At 32.0% G+C, this 23,629-nt stretch overlaps 4 protein-coding genes across 4 annotated transcripts in view; 2 read left to right on the top strand and 2 right to left on the bottom strand.

Annotated features, from left to right (window-relative positions):
• Positions 1-23,553, top strand: part of LOC125820186 (fructose-1,6-bisphosphatase, cytosolic-like) — a 128,630-nt gene extending 105,077 nt beyond the window's left edge. Inside the window, exons 2-13 of the mRNA XM_049499613.1 lie at positions 19,463-19,622; positions 21,030-21,077; positions 21,164-21,238; positions 21,315-21,376; positions 21,468-21,534; positions 21,643-21,756; positions 21,922-22,008; positions 22,200-22,270; positions 22,340-22,405; positions 22,943-23,029; positions 23,115-23,190; positions 23,393-23,553. Of these exons, the coding sequence (XP_049355570.1) occupies positions 19,464-19,622; positions 21,030-21,077; positions 21,164-21,238; positions 21,315-21,376; positions 21,468-21,534; positions 21,643-21,756; positions 21,922-22,008; positions 22,200-22,270; positions 22,340-22,405; positions 22,943-23,029; positions 23,115-23,190; positions 23,393-23,503 (1,023 nt within the window). The 5' untranslated portion in view covers position 19,463 and the 3' untranslated portion in view covers positions 23,504-23,553. The remainder of the gene's footprint in view (positions 1-19,462; positions 19,623-21,029; positions 21,078-21,163; positions 21,239-21,314; positions 21,377-21,467; positions 21,535-21,642; positions 21,757-21,921; positions 22,009-22,199; positions 22,271-22,339; positions 22,406-22,942; positions 23,030-23,114; positions 23,191-23,392) is intronic.
• LOC125820330 (uncharacterized) lies at positions 9,899-12,296 on the bottom strand. Its single transcript, XM_049499770.1, has 3 exons — positions 11,822-12,296; positions 10,598-11,674; positions 9,899-10,446 (listed from the first exon to the last, which is right to left on the bottom strand). Exons 1-3 carry the CDS (start codon positions 12,294-12,296, stop codon positions 9,899-9,901), a joined length of 2,100 nt encoding a protein of 699 aa, XP_049355727.1.
• Positions 12,637-14,478, top strand: LOC125820329 (histone H3.2-like). The gene is made up of 2 exons (XM_049499768.1): positions 12,637-12,776; positions 13,965-14,478. Exons 1-2 carry the CDS (start codon positions 12,637-12,639, stop codon positions 14,386-14,388), a joined length of 564 nt encoding a protein of 187 aa, XP_049355725.1. The 3' UTR covers positions 14,389-14,478.
• LOC125820328 (octanoyltransferase LIP2, mitochondrial-like) lies at positions 16,452-18,580 on the bottom strand. The gene is made up of 2 exons (XM_049499767.1): positions 18,529-18,580; positions 16,452-16,944 (listed from the first exon to the last, which is right to left on the bottom strand). The coding sequence occupies exons 1-2, from the start codon at positions 18,578-18,580 to the stop codon at positions 16,562-16,564; spliced, it is 435 nt and encodes a 144-aa protein (XP_049355724.1). The 3' UTR covers positions 16,452-16,561.
• Positions 23,554-23,629: the final 76 nt, after the last annotated feature.

The raw sequence follows: 23,629 nt of genomic DNA, 5'->3' as shown, positions 1-23,629 counted from the left end.
AACATTTAACCCAACCAAACATGAGAAAATTGGAAAACATTTTCCGGAAAATATTTTCCTTTCATACCAAACACACCCCTGGTATATGACATTATACACTGTTTTTTTTTCTTTTACAACAATGTTTAAAAATTCGATATACAATATTATATACATATTATACAAAATTATAAGAGTTGTTTATACACTATTATATAAAATAATTTTCTTCTTATTTTTTAAATTCAAGCACCAGATTTAACCTTTTTTTTTTTTTGCAATAATATCCATTTGAAAAAAAGATTATTTGCAGAAAATTAATTTTCAAATTTTGAAGCTTCGTGATTCAACAATGATCATATATAAAGTTTTCGTTTCATGTTCAAGTTATCGGCCTTAAATCAATGGATAACCACGTTTTTCAATTTCAAACAGCATTCTTCAGTATATATATATATATATAGCTAGGTCAAATTATGAAGAAGCTAAAATATGGACCCAAATTTAATAGTATAATTATTGCATGAACTAATACATAGTATAATTTTCTCAAGTTATATAAAAAAGATATCTATAAATAAATCTTTTTAAAATGTAACTTTTTTTTTTTTAAAAAAAAGATATTATAATGCTAGAGGCCACATGTAAGTTGCCTTATTATATATTGTTATCTTCAAAAGGTTTGGTGGCCATTATGAATCCAACCATCCCCATTCTTTTATATAACTTTTTTTTTCACGTAGGGATAACTATATAATACCAAAGGGTTAGCTAAGAAAATTATTAATATTGTAATATCACTAGTCTGATGCACAAAATATTTCACGTTTACTCGTATATAATTAAGAAAAAGCTTATATTTAAGTGTCCCTGCCCCGGTCCCCCACATAAAAGATCAAAAACAAAGAAAGGAAGTTGTAGAGAAAAAAACATACAATTAACTGTAACGGAAGAAACTTTATTTTGTGTGTCATACACAACTGACATAAATTATGTGAGACTTCTTTCTATTTCATAAAGTATATGAGTTTATTAAAGTTAGCCGTCATTGATAATGATCTCAACAATGATGTTAACTATAAGTAAAAAGTGTTTTCTTTTCATATATATTAGGCACTTAGGATTATAATCATTTGATCAAATCAAAGCATATTCTTATTTTTGGCTTCTCAAGAATGGAGAAGCCACCATATATATATCATGCAACAACATATATAGATCAAAGTTATATTCATGTATTTTGATCTTGTGCTTTATAAGCTCATGATCTACTCTAGCCATGGAAAGGAAATGCCAAATGATTCACCGAGTTGTGTTGCACAAAAGCAAATTCAGAATTTAGAATCAGGTTCAGATTTTAAATGTTTTTCTATATTTATGTGATTCATAGCGTAAAAAATAGTTGAACCTGCTCGAAATCTGCCTCAGAATGTGTTGGATAGTACTCAATATGAATCCATCAAGACAAATGAAGTGTACATACAAGTAAATCATGGAGACTCAAGTGAAGATTGAAAGTACTTTTTTAAGTTTCAAATGCTAATTAGAAGGGTGCTCACTTCTCAGATATCTGTCATTGCCAAATTAGGAACCAAATGGTTCACTAAAATTGGCATTTCTCTTCCAAAAAAAGAAGATACCCATAGAATGATGGTTGTTTACAAAGTTGATTCCTCAGATGGTCATTCAGATAATAATTATTATCATAAAGTCTTTTTTCTTATCGAAAAAAATTAAAATCAAGAAAAAAGGTAATCTTCTAAGATAATAATTATTAATTGAGTGACAATCTGAGAAATCAACCCGTTATTTACATCATTTAAGTCTTCTTTATCATCTCAACAAGGAGAGCAACTTTCCATGGAGTTAATAGAACAATGACTCTTCATATATTCATTCGATTTGTAAAGAAGATTAGCTCATATACGCTGACAATGTAATTTATTTCTTTTACAATCAATAGAACACCTAGAGACTCCATTAAAAGATTTGTAATGTGAACAGATCGACAATCTGCTATAACAAGTAAAGATGAATTGATAGTACATATCTATTTCAGCTTTTTATATTTATCATCATTATTTTCAGAGTTTAAATAAATCTCTTTATGAATATATATTATTATAAAGTCGATGTATACTAGTATATATACCAATGCAAGTTAATTCATATAATATAGTTGGCATTGTCCATGTCGCACAAGATAAAATGATGAATGTTTGAATTTCTATTACTTTATGATTTAAACTTGAACTAAAATTGAGTACTAAATTAATTAAGGCTTAAGTCATGGATGACCACTTAAAGTTATCTGCATATTTCATTTGGACACCTCAATTAAGAGATGTACCTATTGAACACTTTTCTTGTTCAAAACATGTACTGGCATCTTAAGAACCATAATATTTTGAGGAGAATACCAATTATGTTCCATGAAAAACATGAGAAGAATTGAAATTCATCATTGAAGAGATTCAAAGTTCCATAACATTTTTTGTGAAATTTCACAAGTGGGTTCTGGGGAGGTAGAGTGTACACAAATCTTATTCTTACCTCGTAAAGGTAAAAATACTATTTTTGAAGGAACCTCGACTCAAGTATAACAATCAACGTAGGTATAACAACAACATAACCAGTGAAATTTGTCATTGAAGAGCTTCAAAACTCAACTTTTAAAATTTGACTTGCCTCAAATGTAAACCATTCGAGTTAAGAATATTTCAAAAAACTTGAAATATCAAGAGAAACTCATCTTTGAGATTGTTTAAAGAAGATTAGAGTTGGTCGGGTTAAGAAAAAATAATTCAACTCATTCAGAAAGATGAACTACTGCAATGTATAAATATTGTATAATAATGTATATACATATTTATACACCATATTTTATGTAATATAAATACATTACATATATATGCGACCATTTTAACTGAATTTTTTTTACTTACATATATAATTACATAAGATGCCCTTCTCCTTATTGGGTTCTAAAATATATTAGAAGTCACTCTCAATATCTCAACATCTTCCAAAGGGTCAAATGAATTAGCGACTTAACTTCCAATTATTTAAGCTAATAATTGTAACATTAATATCGAGACTATATATAGTGGCATATCAAAAGAATATAATATTTTGGTTAGGTTCTTAATAAAATAATAGAAAAAGAGTGGGAAATTAATTACTAATCTCACCTAAATCAATAATTGACATGTCTAAAATGGAAAACCACTTTTTTCTTCTTCCATTGTTTGAATAAACTAGTGAATATTAGTGGTCCATTTATCAAGGCTTTCTTTGTATTTGTTGGGTTGGTTAAGCAACTGGAAGGCATAATGTGGGACCCCAATCATTAATTCTATCAGTTTCAATTTACGTAGTATCGTTTAAATTTGAGTGTTAAATTTTTTCATTTTAATTATGAATTCGACTTTTGAGATTTTAATATATATTTTTTAATTTTAGTTTTAATCATGGACAACATTCTAGGAAATAGGCATATACTTCCTTCGTCTATCTTTATTTGTCCTATAAATTAAAAATAGTTATCCATTACATAAAAAATCTTGATATTAGCAATACATGAATTTTTGATATATACATTAGCATGATTAAAGACTCAATTGCCCCTCAAAACTTTTTCTACTTTTTTTTTTCATTATAATTATATTGTGGAGGGTATCTTTGTACATGAATATTTTTTTTGAAAAAAATATGCAATACATGTTATTATTAATACACAAAATCAAACAATGCATAAGAAATAATCTTTGTATAATTAATATAAGTATAACTAATACAAACATTATTGATACACTTTATTCAACATTATTCTTATACTAGTAAAGAAAGCCCGGGCACTGCCCGGGCCCAACATTAATAAAGTTATGTTGTTACTCTCTCCGTCCCATATTAGATGAGAATCTTACTAAAAATATTTTTTTCATATTATTTGAGCACTTGTTAAATTAGGATAGAGTTAATTAATTCTTTTTCATTTTACCCCTACAATTAATATGACCATTCCTATATTGTATGTGTATTTTTTGTAACTCATTTCAATGTGCATTGATATAAACAAAGGGCAAAATGGTGAAGTCTTCCAATGTATTAATGATTTCTTAATCACCGTGTAAAGTTGGAAGTGTCCATCTAATATGAGACGGAGGGATTATAGTTTATGTATTGTTATAAAATTAGTAAAGATTGTTATAATATATTTTGCTCATAAGTGAGCTAATATAGAAACTTATTTGTCATTTGTCTTTTTAATTTCAATTTTAAATAACAAATAAATGTAGCGATAAGATTGAGAGTAGAAATGAAGCATATCTTTCTAAATTTAAGTAAAAATAAACAGAGTAGAAGTAACATTAGGGTTATCGATAGGACGATTCATTCGGTTATTTTTTTAAAAATTATATCATTCAATTTTTGGGCTATTTTATAATGTATAACCAAATTAAAATTTTAAAAGCGTCCCAATCCTAATTTATGTGACACGAGTAGTACAAAAATTAGTCTTTTTTTTGTTGTCTTGTAGATATTTTAAGTTATTATTTATTGTAAATTATAGTACTTTTTATTAAAGTTTTGACTAACATATGTTACTTTTTATGTTTGAGAGTTAAACCAACTTTTTTTTTATATGTCTTTTAATTTTATATGTGTTTTGTCCTTTTCCATTTTCCAAAAATAATACTCTCTCTATTTTATTTTATATGTCATTTCATTTTATAAATATATTGGTCCCTCTTCTTATTGGAACACTTGTTGAGTTGTTGTGGTTGGTTATTCCCTCTTCTTATATAGTAATATTAAATGACATGTGCGCTAGACATTGCTAGCCCTAGCCAAATCAGTTTAGAAGTTTAAGACAAAATTAACACGACCCTATGAGAATCACACTGGACACAAAGAATGGTGAGTGGTGCTAATATCATCAATACGACCTTATGAGAATCATATTTCAAAAGGTAGCTATTGAGGTAGGATAATCCAATGCTATATATATATGTGAGACTCAAGTATCATTTTTAACAATATAATAATATCATAACCTTCAAGAAGTAAACTGTAAATAATAGAAGCTTCAACTATCCCCTTAATTACATGCATATATTCATCTCTTTTTTGGTGGAATCCATATAATAAGATTAGAGGAGCTAGTAGATTGCATAGGGATATAAATAACTCTCTTCTAATTATATCACAAGAAGAGTATGAGGTAACAAGGTGATGGGAAACGGGGGCGGAGCCAGGTAAGGTTGAACCCCTCGATAGAAAATCACACTTTTTCGAATGATTATAATTATTTTTTATGTATATATAATAGATGGTGAAATGTGAATCCCTGGCCTCTTCTTTTGTTTCTTCTTCATGGTTTGAAATGTTTTAGTAAAAATTCTGGCTCAGTTACTGATGACAAAGGTTAAAGAAATTTCTCGGAGACAGAATTGGAGAAAGATGATCAGATAGAAAAGTATATCTTGAACTTCTTAAGAAAGTGTTTAATTAGTGAATCTGAACAATGGAGGTTTAACTGGCTTTTCACTATTACTACATTAATCCTATTAATTTTATCTTGAAAAGATATTTCTTATAGTATATATTATTTATAAACTTGAAGATGAAGCCAAGACAACTTTTAGAATTTGTCCTTTTGACATGAATGTGGAATCAATATATTTGCCACTTTGGAATTTAAATTATTAATTAACAAATTTTTATTGCATTAGTATCCGAAATTCGAAAACAGCCTCTCTACCTCCACGAGGTTATGGTAACACAAGATTTGTGTATACTCTACCCTCTCCAGATCTAGACCCCACTTATAATGGGAACTCACTGGTTATGTTGTTGTTGTTGTATTATTCATTAATTACAAATATCTTCTTCTTCTGTTTTTTTTTTTTTTAAATCAACACAGGAAATTAGAAAATTTGGATATCTAGGCTAACTTTACAAACGTCTTGTCCCTTTTATAAAAGATGATGAAAGAAACAAAATTTGATGTTATGGAGTTGCTACTAGATGCTAGAACCAATTGCCCTTTTTAAATTTGAGAAAATAGTTTTATACATGGGAAATTTGACGATGGTGTTATACATTGTATTAGAGCGGGATGGTACCTTATGTGATAAAAATGTGTCACAAAGACTTAAAGGTAAGTTTTATTAAGAGGTTATTGTACCACCTATGTTGTATGGGGCGTAGTGTTGATGACCCGTTAAGAATTTGTGCATCCAAAAGATTAATGTTGTATAGTAGCGGCCGAGGATGTTGAGATAAATGTGTAGGTATACTAAAAGAAATAAAATTAATTAAGAGCAAATATATTTAGGACAAGGTGGAGCAGCCTCAGTGGTGGATAAGGTGAGGAAGACGAGACTGAGATGATTCAGACATGTGAATAGAAGATGCACAGATGCTCCAGTATGGAGTTGTGAACCAGATCATAGCAATAAATTCAAAAAGGAAAATAGGAATCCATGTTTGGCCTTCCCCTCTTAATTACTAGTACTACATATAAATCCTGTCAAGTTATATATATCCTGAAAATATACTTCTTCTTTTTTTAACTTGAAGATGAAGCCAACTTTTAGAATTTATCCTTTCAACATGCATGTGGAGTCAAAACATTGGTCACTTTGGAATTTGGATTTTTCACTTTAATTACATATATTCCTTCTAATTATGATGAGCCATATCTAATCAAACTTTAGCTTCCCCTTGAAGGTGAATAATGGATGAAATGATGTGCATCTTTTGACTTGTGCGTGGTCCAATTATGTTACTCCCTCCGTTCCATTTTATGTGAGGTAGTTTGATTCGATACGAAGTTTAGAAAGAAAGAAAGACTTTTAAAATTTATGGTCCAAAATGCATGATAGAAATTTGTGTGGCTGTAAATCATTTCATTAAGGATAAAATACACATTTTATAGTTAAATTGTTACTTAATATAGAAATGTGTCATTCTTTTTGGGACTGACTAAAAAGGAAAATAAGTCACATAAATTGGGACAGAGGAAGTACTATTCATGAAATATATATTCCAACTTCCCATATATTCTTATATGAAATTATAACAACTTTAAGGTCTTGTGGAATTGACAAGAACCAAAAAAGTTTATTCTTAATTACATGCAAGTGTATATATGAAAGCAAGTAAGTTCACTGTATATACTGATCAATGCAAGGGAATCCACTTTTATCAAAGTATTAACAGTCTAACAACAACAATATAATCAGTGTAATCTCATAAGTAAATTCTGATGCATAATCTTATTAGTTACAATACTAATTAGTTCAAATATTCCTATGTATTATGAGAAATTGACTCAAATTTTGCAAATAATTGGAGTCACAATCTCCACTTTACAATAGTCTCCCTTAATATCATAATAATATATTCCCTTCCACATTATATAACTAGATGTTGACATAGATTTTTACTATGTATATATTTACTTAAGTTTACTCAAGTCTCTTAAGAAATAAAATACAATGTGAAGCATCTCACAACTCTCTTATCTTAAAAGAATCATAATAAAGTTCATGAAGTGGTAAATTCCCTTTATAGATTCTTAGAACTTTTCTCAGATAAAATGACAAAAATGGTCCCTTATGTTTGCAAGTGATTTAAAATAGTCCTCTAAGTATGCACTAAATACTTAAATCATTTATGTTTGCCAAAATTAACACTTTTAGTCTCTGTCAAATATTTACTGTCTGTTAAATTTGATGCGAACTACGATAAAAAGGAAGCAAATTAGTGAGAATTCACATTTAGAGGTAATTTTTTCTTGTAGTTTATGCTATTTTGATGTATTTCTAGAGTCTGATATAATTTTTAATTTTTTTTTAGTATTTAGTGTAGATTTTTGTGTTGCATATTTAAGGACTTGACAGAACTTTCTTGGTGTTTATGGTTTATTTTTTCCCACTATTTTCGTCAAATCTAACGAACATAAATTATTAAAGATTTGACGAGACCAAAATTATTTACTTGTGGTAATTCCTTAAGGGACCCAAAGTGATTAGTCCATTCTTAAAAGACTATCTTGAATCTACCCTCAAACTTAAGGGACTTTTTTGGTCATTTTCTCAACTTCTCTACATTGTACTCTATTTCTTTTGAGTCCCCTTTTTTCAATGCCTATATAAAGAGTCTCTAATCAATTTTATCTATACAATAGAAAACAACTCATAAGTTATCTACTTTCTTCAATTTCTACAATATATGGCACCTCAAATAGAATTTGTGAAAACTTTAAGTAGAGATCTTGGACTTTCCTTTATGGAAGGTAGAAAAAGAAGATCATCTTCTTCTTCTAGTCCACAAAGGGTTGCATCATCACAAGAAGAACAACCAATACAAACTTGTGTTTATAGATATTATCCACATTCTAATATTGTTCAAGTTAATCCTGTTTCTTCTACTGAGGAAAGAGTTTTTAGTAGCAATAATTATCAAGTGCAATTTCCTGAGAGGAAATCAATTGCCTTGGCTTATTAATTTTGTTTTTGTTATGTAACTTAATATAGTATGTGCTACGTACAACGAAAACAATATATTCAGTATGTTGTATGTACTAGTTGATGCTTATTAGGTTTTTATTTTAACTGAGCTTTTTAGTCAGGTTATCATCATCAATCGTGTACCTTTTATGTAGTTTCTATGTTCTTGTAATCTTGCCTCGTGAATTATGTAATATTAACAAGGAAGAGAAAAAAAACTTTGGTTGTTGTGATTTTTGCACAACATGCATGACCACTTATTTATTGCACTATTTGCTTAAGGAACTATGTGCGTCCATGATTATATGATATTATATTTAAGTTATTAAGAAAATATTATTAAAAATTTCAAAAATAGTGTATTTATGAAAAAATTAATATGAACATAATAATACTTTTGAAGAAGGAGAGCAACATAAATTTGCAAGTTTGCATCTAAGCAAAATCACTTTGGTGAAAGGTTGTCTTTAGTGATTTCTATACCAAGATAAAGTAATTAGATAAAGTTAAAGAAAAGTGAAACAATTGAACGTATATTAAATAAATTATTTCATAATTATGTTACGCAACTCTACCATTGCCAAACTATAATTGGACTAAGTCATGAGATATCTAAGAAATATTAACACTGATAGGGATTGTATTGCGTCTTTAATTATGTTAATGCATACATTAATTTTTTGTGCATTGTTAATTAATATCATGATTTTCTATGTATTAATAATACATGACATAATACCAAATAGAATGTATAATTAAGGGTTGTTTGATAGCTTATTTGGAGGTGATGATGTGTGTGTGCGTGCGTGTGTGTTCAATCGTGCATAAGTTATACCATGTTTGGTAGCAATGGCGGATCCAGGATTTCAAGGTTGTGGGTGCTCCCTTAGCTATAGTGGCGGATCGACACCCCTCGAGTATATTTCGTTATTACTTAGCTATCAATCACAAATATAAGTGCACAAGTTTAACACTTGTTATGAAAAAGGACAATCATATTTAAGCACGATAATAAAAAAAATTAGAGAAGAAAAATTACAATAAAAATTATCTTGGGTAAAAAAAATGATAAAAAAAGTTAGAAAAGGCCACTAGCGAAAGAGAAAAACCAACAATCTGCATGGGAGAAAAAAAATAAAAATGAAGTACAATTAGAATAAATAAGTAAGAGAAGAGCTTATTTTTAACTAAAAATAATGTTTTTGGAGGGAATCGAACCTCTGGCAAAGAAATAAAAAGAATGAAAGACCTTGAGCACCCACAATAAACCACCATGCCAATTAAGTCATTGTTCCTATGGGCAGTGGCGGAGGGAGGATTTTCATCAAGGGGGTTCAAAAAAAAAGATTAATCACATAAATAATAGGCACATACATATATCTAAAAACTTAAATAGATCATTACAATTGTACTCTACAAGGTTTCATATCTTGAAATGTCTTAATAATAGCATCATTAGGAATACTATCAAATACATCTTTTTCTACAAAAGGCACCAAACAACCACTAAAAAAATCATCACTCATTTGACTTCGCAAGTCATTCTTGATAAACTTCATTGCCGAGAAAGCTCTTTCAACGGATGCAGTGGCAACTGGTAGAAGTAGAGCAAGTTTCACTAAGCGGAACACCAAAGGATAATTTGAATGTTTTTTTGTTTGGACTAATCTTTTGGAAAGATCACAAAGTCCATTTAGATCAGAGAACCTTTCATCAACATCACGAACATCAACAATGTAACTTGCAAGTTGATTCTCAAGAGTATCCATATTAAATTCATCAAAATCATCTGGATATAATTCAACCATCCTCATTATTTTTTTGCTGTCAAAACTTGAAAACGAGTTAATTGGATTCAAACAAACAATTCCATGGAGCAAATCAGTAGATACCTCATTAAAACGATCATTAAGCTCTTGAAGTTGCCAATCAATAATGTTGCAAAACACTTCAACACGGTAATGATGTAAGACTATATAGTGAGCAAGTCTTCGTCGTGATCTTAAAGAGCTAACATATGGCTCCTCAAAGTTAGGTATCAAAATTTCATGTTTGGTACAAAATATAATCTACCTTAGCAATAAGAGAATTTCATTCACCATCCCTTAAAACTTGCAACCTTTTCTTTGCTACTTCAACAAGTAGCATGGCATTTGCAACATCTTGCTCCTTTCTTTGTAAGCATTTATTGAGCTCATTTGTGATTGTTAATACATCTCTCATCAAATGCAACATGAACGCAACCTCAAATGTTTGACAAGATTCAAGATGTCCCATTGCCTTGGCTCTTTCATCCATACTTCGTGCATCAAGAGCAAGTGATTCAAGAACTTCAACAATAGAGCCAAACATAAGAATAAAATTGTTAAAAGATTTATAATGAGATACCCAACGAGTATCACAAGCTCTTGAAAGACCAAGTTGTTGATTCAAGCCCCTACCGATTGTCAATTCACCCATATCTAATGCATCTTGAATTGCTGCTTTTTGAGAATCTCGTAAATCATCCATACGCTTAAAAGAAGATCCCAATACATTAAAAATATTTGAGACCAATACTACAAGTTTTCCCACTTCAACACATTTTTTAGAGACCCCAACAAGAGTTACTTGAAGTTGATGAGCAAAACAATATATAGAATGAGCCGATCTACTTTCTTGCCTAATCAACATTTTAAGTCCATTGACCTCACCTTGCATATTGTTTGCCCCATCGTAACATTGTCCACGCACACATGATGGACTCAAAGAATGTTGAGCAAGTAAATTAATAATTGTCTCTTTCAAGGATAATGCACTAGTATCTTGAATATGAATAATGTCAATAAGTCGCACCATCACAAATCCCATTCTATCAACATATCGTAATACAATAGCCATTTGCTCCTTGCGTGAAATATCAAAAGATTCATCAACTAGTAAGGCAAAGTAGTCACCATTTAGTTCCTCGAGAATAGCTTTAACTGTTTCTATCTTGCATGCAGTCACAATATCTTTTTGAATTATTGGAGATGTCATTTGATCATTTTGAGGGGCATGTTCAAGTACATAATCACGAATTTTGTCACATCTTTTTGCATACCATGAGAGAATCTGAAGAAAATTACCCCTACTAAGTGATGATTTAGATTCATCATGACCTAGAAATGCAAGTCCTTGAGTTATGAGAAGTCTTACTACATCAACCGAAACACTTAAGCGGATTTAATATCCATGTTTAATTTGATTAGATTGTCTCTCAAATGCAGATTAAATCGACTGTTGTTGCCGTAGTAAATCCTAACATTTCTTTTTTGATCGATTATGTGGGCTATTTTGCAGACCAATATGCTTGTCAAGACCACTCTTTTTATTCCAATTCTTAAATCCTGTACATGAAAATACTTCACCTCCACCTTGATTAATATTGTGATCTTTAAATAGATAACAATACAAACAATAGGCTGCATCTTTACTAACACTGTACTCCAACCAATCATGATATACATCATCAAACCATTCATGATTAAAACGACGCATTGCTCCAGAAATATTTGTTTGAGGGTACTCATGCACCTCCAAGCGAGGTTGACAAGGACCATTCACAAGGTATGCTCTTCTAATAACATCACGATGATTTGGATGATAATTCAATATTGAAGTTCTTTCACCGGGATCAAACTTTAAAGTACTCAAATCAAATTCTTGAGAAGAATGTGATGGTACTTCAGAATGATTGACATTTTCTTCTTGGTTAGATTGACTATGACTATGAGAGGCTAAACTTGATTTCGATATTGGGGTAAAATACTTCTTCATTGAATATTAAGATTGGATTGTAAAGTAAAAGTTTAGTTAGAATTTAAGAGAAATAAACACACATTCAAAAGTCAGAACTATTAAAAAAAAAGCATACACACAATAAGGACCAAAACCAAAAAGCTTAAGCAATGGTTATTGGATTATTACATTATATTTCTCTATCTCTCCAATTTTAGATTAAGAAAATATATTAAATTAGCCAAACAAAAAAAATGAAACTTCAATGATATCAATAATTCAGCCAACTAAAAGAAAGCACATCAAGAAATAACGAAATAAGGTATATAGAAATCTAGTAAGAAAAAAGGGAACCAAAAACATACCAAAGTAGTTATTAATGGAGATGAAAGAAACGATTGCGGATATAGACTTCAAGATTTCAATAATGACCAATCCAACAAAAGCAGCAAGCAGCAGTGACAAGGAGCAGCCAACAGCAACCAGAGCAAGGAAGAATAACGATGAAAAAAATAAAACGTGAAAAAATCCTAAAAGAAGAAAAGGGTTTTTTAATATTTGACTTTGTAATTAGGGATTATCAGGGTTTTAATAAAGAAGAAAAGGGCTTTTTAATATTTGACTTTATAATTAGGGATTAAACTAATAAATCTTAAATTCCCGCCTAAAATATAAGGCTGATAAAAAATTGCCTCTGTTCGGATTCGAACACGCGACCTAACGTGCAGGAGCGCGAATTCTTGAACCCCCAACGCCGTTGAGCTACGCCTTTGGTGTATGTTCAGGGGGTTCAATATTATATATATACACATAAATAAAAAATTTAATCGTATATATATAGTGTAATTTTTCGACGATGGGGGTTCGGATGAACCCCCTTGGTTCAACGTAGATCCGCCCCTGCCTATGGGTGCTCTCTAATAAAATATATACAATTCTTCTTTCTTTCTATGTAAATATATATAATTCGATACGAGATTAATGGGTGCTCGAGCACCCATGTAGGACCATGTAGGTCCGCCCTTGTTTGGTAGTTGGTTAGGAGGTAAGTTATTCATGTATAAAATTAATATGATGTTTGATTTACAATTTAGAAACATAAGTTACAATATTGTTTTATGTAGAATAGAAGGTGGAATAAATAATACACGAATAACTAATCTTGCATAAAATATTACATAAATTCATTGATAACTAATCCTTATATAACTCTTACCAGTTAGTTATGCATGTATTAGTAATGTATGACTTAGTTATGAGAGAATCCATGTATTAGTTATTCATGTATATTACTTATGTCATCTATTCAGTATAAAATAATACATGAATTCCATCATAACTTATGCAGATTTTTGAATTGTCAACCAAATATCGTATAAATCATATAAAAATTAATATATAAATAACTTATTTCTTATCCAACAACCAAACGACCAATTTATGACATGATTGCCCCTCAATGCAAGCCTTAATGAGGAGGACCTTTAACAAAAGCACATGGATAGCGATCCGTGTCATCTCAAGACCTAATCATTACCGTCCCTTAAAATCTAACGGTCCAGATTATCCTGCGCCGAAACTTACTAAAGTTTCAAATTTTCGTCCCAAAAGCAAAAATTTCAAATTCCTCTAACCTTTATATACACTTGTCCTTTTTCACCAAATTCACCATTGAAACAACATATTCTCTGTATTTTCACTTTCTAGCAAGTTTTTAGCATTGGCAAGAACAAAGCAAACAACGAGAAAATCCACCGAAGGAAAGGCACCAAGGAAGCAATTGGCCACCAAAGTTGCAAGGAAATCAGCACCGGCTACCGGAGGAGTGAAGAAGCCTCACCGTTTCCGTCCAGGAACAGTGGCTCTTCGTGAGATCCGTAAGTACCAGAAGAGCACAAAGCTTTTGATCCGAAAGCTACCTTTTCAAAGACTGGTTAGAGAGATTGCACAGGATTTCAAGACAGATTTGAGATTCCAGAGCAGTGTTGTAGCTGCACTTCAGGAGGCGGCTGAGGCGTATTTGGTGGGTCTCTTTGAGGATACTAATTTGTGTGCAATTCATGCTAAAAGAGTCACGATTATGCCAAAGGATATGCAATTAGCTAGACGTATTAGGGGTGAAAGGGCTTAAAATGTAGTACTTAGTTCTGTTTTCTGGTTTTGTGTAACTAGTTGGTTTAGTGTGTTTTTGCTTGAAATGAAAATGAAAAATTCATCTTAACTCTGAAATTTGATATTGTTAATGTGGAATGACAAAGAATGAAACATCTAGTAGTTTCTTACATTCGTTTGATTTTCTCCAAATATTGATAACTTTGAACAAACTTTGCTTTTGTGAGCTCCTTCATATTGCTGGTCCCAAACTTGGAAATTAGAGGATCAATTGAAAACAACCTCTATACCTCACAAAGGTAGATAGGTGTAACGCCGTGTGATCTTATCTTCTCTAGACTCCATTTGTGTGATTACATTGAGTTTGATGTGGTGGTGGTGGTGGTTGTATTGATGAGATTGAACTATTCTTTCATGCAGTATGGAGTTGAAGAATGTGTAACCTTTACCATAAGTATATACAAATTGATGAGCCATTAACACATAAGTGAAAATTGATTGAGAAATGCAAGTTCAACGTGAGGAGATTGTTATTATTATGTGAGAGGATTATATTAAAGACTAGTTCACTACAATTTTTGTTTAATTTTTTTATTGAATTAAGGTTTGATAAAACAGTTACTTAAGTGGGAAACAAATAGTTTTGTAATAATTTATTATGCGATTTTAAATTTTTTTGTTTATTGATTGAATAAACAATTGAGACTATTTTAATAGTTTTATAACTTATGAGATTCTTATGTTTATGAGACAATATATAATACAAAAATTTCATATCGCATGTCCAAACAATACTTCAATTTCATCTCATGATTCCATATTATGATACCATATCATGATTCTATATCACGATACCATATCGCATGGCCAAACGGGACCTAAGAAAGATATCCACTTACTCCTGGTACATGTACAAAATATATCAATGGATACATTGAAGAACAAAAATATGAATTGCAATGAAACAAAGGCACAAGTGTAGAAGATTAACAACTTAGAAACAACTATTTGTTACCTATTCTCCACACAACAACTGGTCATCTCATTGTTCAACTGCACAAAGCAAGAATATTTTAGCCATTTGATGCTATAACTGCACAATACCAATGGGAAAAAAAAACAACCACAACGACCTGTTGATAAGGCCAAAGAGAACCAACAAAATTACAAACTGTTTCCAAACTTCCTACCTGAATGAGTTCACAAAATACAATTGAAAATATCTAGCTTTTGTAGCTGTAATTTGTAAATGGTTTAGAAACAAAGGTAGAAAGGCAGACTAGCATGTATGGTGATTATTAAGATAAAATCTCCAAAATCCTAATATAGCAACAGAGTGATTAAACGCTTTCGCTAAAGTTGCATTTGACATGTCAATCAACATGCAATGAGCTCCAAACATGAACTATGTCACGCTAAAATTACCTCTCACAAACCTGGTATCAGTTTGGTCAGGGGTGTCGGGCATGTGTGGAGCCAAGCCTTGTTACATTGAAGTGTATCTAGCTATTTAAACAACATATGATTTCACTAGCCAATTTATCGGTACCATTGATAGCCTTCATAACAAGTTATTAGTTTAGTGAACATAGCCCACTCCTTTGGTACTTCAACTGTACAGATGAGATGAGCTAGTTAAAATGGTCACATAAGGACACGCCACAACTAAGACATTTGACTTCTTCAAAGACATCAGATTAGAAGACTCAGGAATAATCATAAACTACAGCAAATAAGGATATCAAAAATTCAAAGGACAACACAAGAAATCTGCTTTTGAAATCATAGCTTACTTGTCCAGAATGCTAATCTGATCAAATGAATGAACAATGCCTACTTATACAAAAATTAGTCACATAATGTACCATCATATGTCAACATTAGTGCTTATCAAATTATAACACGGACTTATCTTTTAAAATGACATTATTGTACCCAAATATTCTTACAAAACAAGCGATCAACTGCTCCTGTATCACTTCTTCAGCAGGAAGCTTTACACCTGCTTCATTCTTCAAAGAAGTAACACCTTTATCGACAATCCCACAAGGCACAATATGCTTAAAATAGTTTAAATCAGGGTCCATGTTGAATACTAATCCATGAGATGTGATCCCAGATGAAATTTTAACTCCAATTGCGCCAATTTTTCTGTCCTCAACCCAAACCCCAGTTTCACATTTTTGTCCAACCTATGCTTTCACACCATACATAAATGCCAATTCAATCATGGTTAGCTCAAGCTTCTCAACGTACATTCTTGCCCCTAAACCAATATCTCTCAACGAAACAATGGGATATAAGATCGCTTGGTGAGGACCATGAAAAGTAATGTCACCTCCTCTTTGCGTATAGTGAAGTTCTGCCCCCATGGACTTGAGCTCTGAATCAGGAATGAGTAGATTATGAACTGTTTCCCTTTTGCCAACTGTATACGTCGGTGAATGTTGTAGCGATAATAGGGTATCAGTAATTTTTAGAGCTTTTCTATCATATGTCAGCTTCTCTTGCAGCTTCAGTGCCTCCAGGTAATTGACAGTGCCCATCTTCCAAACCTCAAGACTGCACCATTTGCCTGAACATCACGGAACAATCAATCATTCGTGTAAGTGAAGAATACTGAAACCATAAAATTAGGAAGTCCCTGTTTGTTGTAGAGAAGAAATATGATTCTAAAGTTAGCATGACAACGGTAAAACATCGCACTAATACAAGTTCTAAAACTCAAGACTGTTAGACAAACAAAACGACAAGCTTACGATATCAAATTTGATGGCCGGAGCAGTTTCTTATGTCACAAACTTATTCCAAATGTTATACTCTACATTTTCTCAAAGTAAAGACAAAGATACGCCTTACGCGCATAGAAGAGTTTAAAACAAATCTGAACTATTACAATCCAAAATAAAAGAAGTTCAATAAAAGTAAACCTACACTACCTAAACTAACCTATTCTATACTTCACCCGATGTCTCGGGGTCTTGTCCACAAACGGCCTCCATTCTCACATTTGTTTTCTTTCGGGAAATGGATACATGATATTAGAAAGCAAATAAAATCACACAAGCAATCAAAAATGTCTCAAATTGCCTACCTGAACCTCATTCAATAGACTAATATTACAATAAAACTTGTTCCATAATTTAAACAGAAGTTATTCTAAATCATTAATCAATTAGGCTTCTTTAATCACACAAATCATCTTTCATCCCAAATTCACCTAACTAGCAAACCATTATTATTCCTTTTAACTCGTCTTCATTCTAAACAAACAAATTGTCCATTCCATGAATCACAGAATCACATCGCCAGAAGATCAAATCGAAAAGGAAACAAAAATGAACATAGAGTTGAAGAATTGGAACCTCACTTCTCTTGCAATTTTGGCTATAAACAGAGAGCTCTAGAACTCGGATTGAGAACAACATTCGAAGTGACCAAAGACCTCAAATGGTACTTATCATTCTCAACAGACTCTCACCAGGGATATATACCTTTTAAATTCAATTTAAAGATTTGTCTTTGAATCTGATTATTCAATGTAATGCCAAATTCAATTCAAGATTTGGGGTTTTCCTTTTTTCCTTCTGTAATTGGATAAAGTAATCAATTTCATCATTTAGTTTACAACAAAAAGAAACACCCCTTTTACAAAATACAACCCTCTATGCTCAAAACTCAAAAGTTAAGGAAGCTAACAAAGCAACATCTGTTTTTTTTCCTTCATTGACCTATCAAACATCAAACAGAAACCCCCCTTGAAAGCATATGAGTGTTACATCAAAATATTCACCAAGAATAGATTTTTTTTCCCCATTTACACCCTTTTGGTGAAGCTATATTTGGCAAAGAAGGGGAAAAAAATCAATACATTTCCAATTCTTGATGAGAGGAGTAATTCAATACATTTATTCAGAAAAAGGGAAACACTCAAATCAATTTAGAGAAAGAAAAGTAAGTAAAGGAATCATATATAAAGGATGAATAAGGTAGAGAGAGAACCTACAAGATTTTCAGGGAAGTTTCAATTCACTGCAAAATCTTATTTTCTGTTAGTTTTCCACTCCATTTCTTTCCACACCTTTGCTTCTCATAGTTTTTTCCATGTTTTAGAGGAGAAAAAAAAGAAAAAGGAGAGGAGAAAGGAGAAGTCAAAAACCTGCACTAGCCAAGTCTGGTTCAATGAGTTCAAATCCAGAAGGCAAATTCATATTAGATAAGTTTAGTGCGACAAGCTCGATCTAGAATGCAAAATTATTATTATTATTATATATAGGTCAAATTAATTTAATAAATATATATACAAATATTGATATTAAAGGTTTGATTTATTGGTCTATTGAATTTGCCATTCGTTGACAAGAGATTTCGAATTTGAAATCTCTAACATGAAAATCTCAAGTCCAAATCATAGAACCACCCCTTTATAAAAAATAGTATTTTTCCTGTAATATAATTTTAGCTTTTCATATTATGTTTAAAGTCATAAAATTAAAAAATAATTTAGTACATAAATCAATTTAGTTTAGAATTGAGTTTTTTTTTTTTAAAAAAAACTCAGTATAAACTTTTTTCTTTTGAAACAGTAGAGAATACTTTATCTTCTGCTAACCATTGGCCACCTTGGGCTCATGCTTATCTCTCCACGTGTCATATAAAGGTTCTATTGACATCACATATCTGATATCCCTATTTATTTTTCCATATATTTGTCTATCATGTTAATTAAAAAAAATACACATGCTTATTTATTTGTTGATCGAAGAAATCTTTATATTATGTATACACATTTTAAAAATATTAAATTCATTTACTTATAAAATATTAAAAACACTTCTAAATTTAAGCACATTTAAATTTGCTACGTAATATAGTATATGATCTCAAACTCTTATAGCGGCGTGAATCTGTCTAGAAAAATGCTAAAAATACTGCTAAATAGGAGCCTCGAATTGCGGGACTACTGGTGTGAACATGGAATTGCGTGCCACCCAATTTTCCACCAATCTATATTTTGATTTTGATTTAGAATTGAATATACTGTTTTTTTAGTAACTGAAGAGTTTGAGGGAGAAGAAGGAAGAAAGTAGAGCGATGGATCACGCAGCAGATGCTCATCGGACTGATTTGATGACTATAACTAGGTTCGTGTTGAATGAACAGAGTAAATACCCTGAATCTCGCGGCGATTTCACTATTTTGCTCAGTCATATTGTTCTTGGCTGCAAATTTGTTTGTACTGCTGTTAACAAGGTCAGTTTTACTTACTATACATAATAGAGATGAGATCGTTTACTTTGATTGACTGTTACAATCTTACTTAATCACATTTGTTTCCATGCTCAATTTCTTCATCCAATCATTATATGTTCTTCGTCTCTAATTGTTATTTGGGTTTTGATGCCTGTGCGGGTGGTGTGGGAGATAACATGTATTAAGTGGAATATTCAAAGTGTGCGCAAGCTGGATGGATAGAAATTAGAATAGTCATAAAAAAGATAATTTTGTGTATGATGATTGTGTTGGTGGGAGATAATAAGTATTAAGTGGAATAGTCAAAGTGTGCATAAGCTGGATGAATAGAATAGTAATTAAAAAAGAACTTGCGTATGATGCATGTGTTGGTGGGAGATAACATGAATGAAGTGGAAAAGTTGAAGTATGTGCAAGTTGATCGGAGCTAGTCGGACGGAATAGTCATAAAAAAGATAAATCTTGTTATGATGAAAGTGCTGGTGAGAGATTACCTGTACTAAGTGGAATAGTCCAAGTGTGCGCAAGCTAACTGGACTGAATAGTCATAAAAAGATAATCTTGTGTGTATGATGCCTGTACGGGTGGGAGATAACAGGTACTAAGTGGAAAAGTTATAATGCGTGCAAGCAGCTGGACAGAATAGTCATAAAAAAAATAATCTTGTGTATGATGGGTTGGCAATTTGCTTTAGAAAAGGATTGCTCATCTTAGGCTATGCATGAAAATGTATAATCTTGCTATTGAGAGATCTCTTTTTTATTGGTAATCCAGGTATGGCTACGCTATTCGGTTTCAGGTTTTCTCATCATTGTCTGTTAGTTTTGTGGTAAAGTTAAAAAGAAATAACTCTTAATTAGTGTGAAAATGAAGCTTGAATTTGCACCCAACGGTGTGGCCAATGAAGTAGATTGAGAATCCTGAGGTCTCAAATTCAATTCCCAATGGAGGCAAAATATTAGGTGGTTTCTTTTCATCTGTCCAAGCTTTTATTGATAAAGTTACCCGGTACCTGTGCTTGGGGGAGGTAGTAGGCATCATGCAAGCTGACCGGGACACCACGGTTATCAATTTTGTTTTTTTTTTATAATAAAGCTTGAATTTTACAAGTTCATCACAAGAATTTGGGATTTTCTTTGATGAAGTTGTTTTCCTTATAGTGCTTAGTTGAATGAAGGAATGTCATTTCTTCATTCTTTCTTCTCTATTCAAATTTACAGCAGTTCCTGGTGGATTGGCTTTAGAGCTGCTCTCTGAACTATCTTTCGTTATTATGTTAATGGTCATAGGCATAGGAAGCCTTACTGCAGTGACTCTTTAAGCATGCACTTTAAACTAGTTTTACGTTGTTTTGTTTTATCCTTCCTTCCATTATTGATGTATGTACCTGTGGATACATCTTTTCAGGCAGGTTTGGCCAAACTCCTTGGGCTTGCTGGTGAGACTAATGTGCAGGCAAGTTGTTAGAAATGCTTGCACACGTAGTTTTAAAGCATTTAGTTTTTTGTTTCTTTTCGAAATTTTATAATTTGTAATTGAAGGGTGAAGACCAAAAGAAACTGGATGTACTCTCAAATGAAGTTTTCATCAAGGCTTTGGTCAGCAGTGGCCGAACAGTAAGACCTACTCATCTTTAATGTACTGTACTGAAATATCTAGTGGTCGCGATCTTAAAGATCTCTAATTATACAGTGCATTCTCGTGTCTGAGGAAGACGAAGAAGCTACTTTTGTAGAGCCATCTAAGCGTGGAAAGTACGTATTGTAGCTCTTCATAGTTTTCCCAACTTTTAAGAATAAGTTGTTTTCATTGATATGACTGCATTTCATACAATATTTAAAACAGGTACTGTGTAGTTTTTGATCCTCTGGATGGATCTTCCAACATTGATTGTGGTGTTTCTATTGGAACGGTATCATTCCACTTTGAGCTATTAATTTTTCATTCACAGGCTTTTAACTACTATAACTTTTACCTCTTACGTGATGGCACAATGACATAATGCATCTGTTTTATCCAGATCTTTGGGATTTACATGATGAAAGATGTTCATGAACCAACACTAGATGATGTCTTGCAACCTGGAAAGAATATGTTAGCTGCTGGATACTGCATGTATGGAAGTTCTTGTACGGTATGGATATTGCCTTTTATTGGCAAGACTTGAGATTGTTGTTGGATTCAACAAACATAGATCCAAAAACTAAATGAATTATTAATGATTCTTATTGGAAATTGTTTCCAAGCGTGAACCACAAGTACTAGTGACAATATCTTTTTCGGGCTTGGTTGTTTGCAGCTTGTCTTGAGCACTGGAAAAGGTGTTAATGGTTTTACACTTGACCCCTCTTTAGGCGAGTTCATTTTGACTCATCCTGATATCAAGGTAACATTATTCCTCAGCTGTTTACTTCTATTCAAAGTGCACACGTATCTCCTTCCTTGTCTAGCTTTTGTAAATATTATTTTCTGCCTGTCAACATTCCAATTTATGATTTTCTATTTGTTTGTTTTATGTTATTTTGGTTGATGCATCTTTCTGCTTACCAAGATCATTACATTGCTTCCCACATGCAGATACCGAATAAAGGGAAGATTTATTCAGTGAATGAAGGAAATGCCAAGAACTGGGATGGTCCAACATCCAAGTATGTTCAATGAGTTTAGTATATACATTTTCCAGTTTCTATGATGTCTTACTTTTCTTCAAATTTCAGATATGTGGAGAGCTGCAAATTCCCCAAGGATGGTTCTTCACCCAAATCTTTAAGATATATTGGAAGGTATACTTGAGCTGTGTAGTGTGAGATTTTAAGTGCTCAAATTGCTTAGTTTCTTGTGTGTGATGTACGTAGAAATAGAGATGAAAGACTTCTGGCGAATCATCTATTGCTAATGTGAATAGCATGATAAGAATCATTCAGTGACCATCTGGCAGCTCTTATAAGTTAACTAGAGTTCAATACTTCAAAAGTTAAAAGGTTCATATGAGATGTGCAGGTAGGGTCGTATGTATGTCAAACACTTATAATCAAGCTCGAGTTGTTTGGTTTGATTGGATTGGTTGGGTTTTATTAAAACAGTTCCTTATATTTCATTGAGATATGAATAGGTCTTGAGAATTCTGAAAACCGACAATGGGTTTGATGTTGGTGTTTTGTAGTTTCAATTGTTGTTATTGCTAGAGTGCTGCTTAGCTGACCTGATTAAAATGCAAAAGGTGGATTTCTGTGTTGCCATGTTTTGTTAGATGTATGTTAAAGATGTTGCCTGATGGAAAGAACACCTCATTTTACATGAATATGGACTGTAACTTGCAGCATGGTAGCTGATGTTCATCGCACTTTACTCTACGGAGGTATCTTTTTGTACCCAGCTGATAAGAAAAGCCCCAATGGAAAGCTGCGGTAAGTTATGAACATCCTCTGAGTCATGAAGAAACTTCTCAACAATAATTTTCTGAAAGGTTACAAATGAAATCATACGAAACAGGGTTCTCTATGAAGTATTTCCCATGTCATTTCTGATGGAACAAGCAGGAGGTCAAGCATTTACTGGAAAGGAGCGGGTAAGACATCTGAATATTTAGTTACACCAATAAAATAGAAACTTCAAGTTTGTTTTGACTCCACTTAGTCCTTGTGCCAAAGAATTCTCATCAAGATTAAGATTTTACTTTAATCTAATGAAAACATGAAGCCAACAACTACGCTTTAGTCCAAAACAAGTTGGGGTCGGCTATATGAACTCTGATCGACCATGTTATGCAGGCACTGGACTTAGTTCCTACGAAGATACATGAAAGGGCGCCAATATTCCTCGGTAGTTACGATGATGTGGAGGAGATCAAAAGGCTTTATGCTGCTGAAGAGAAAAACTAATGGATGTACATTTACATTCATTATCTCACTTCACAATTCTTGCTGATGCTCATTGCTAATTTGTTGAAATATAGCTAATTTCTGGTTGTTATAAGTCACAAAATCATCAATTATGACTACAGATGT

Source organism: Solanum verrucosum, unplaced genomic scaffold, assembly GCF_900185275.1.
Source record: "Solanum verrucosum unplaced genomic scaffold, falcon-dt-bn FXZP01000229.1, whole genome shotgun sequence".
Lineage (NCBI taxonomy): Eukaryota > Viridiplantae > Streptophyta > Magnoliopsida > Solanales > Solanaceae > Solanum > Solanum verrucosum.
Note: the sequence above shows the minus strand (reverse complement) of the source record. Positions and strands in the feature narration are given on the sequence as shown.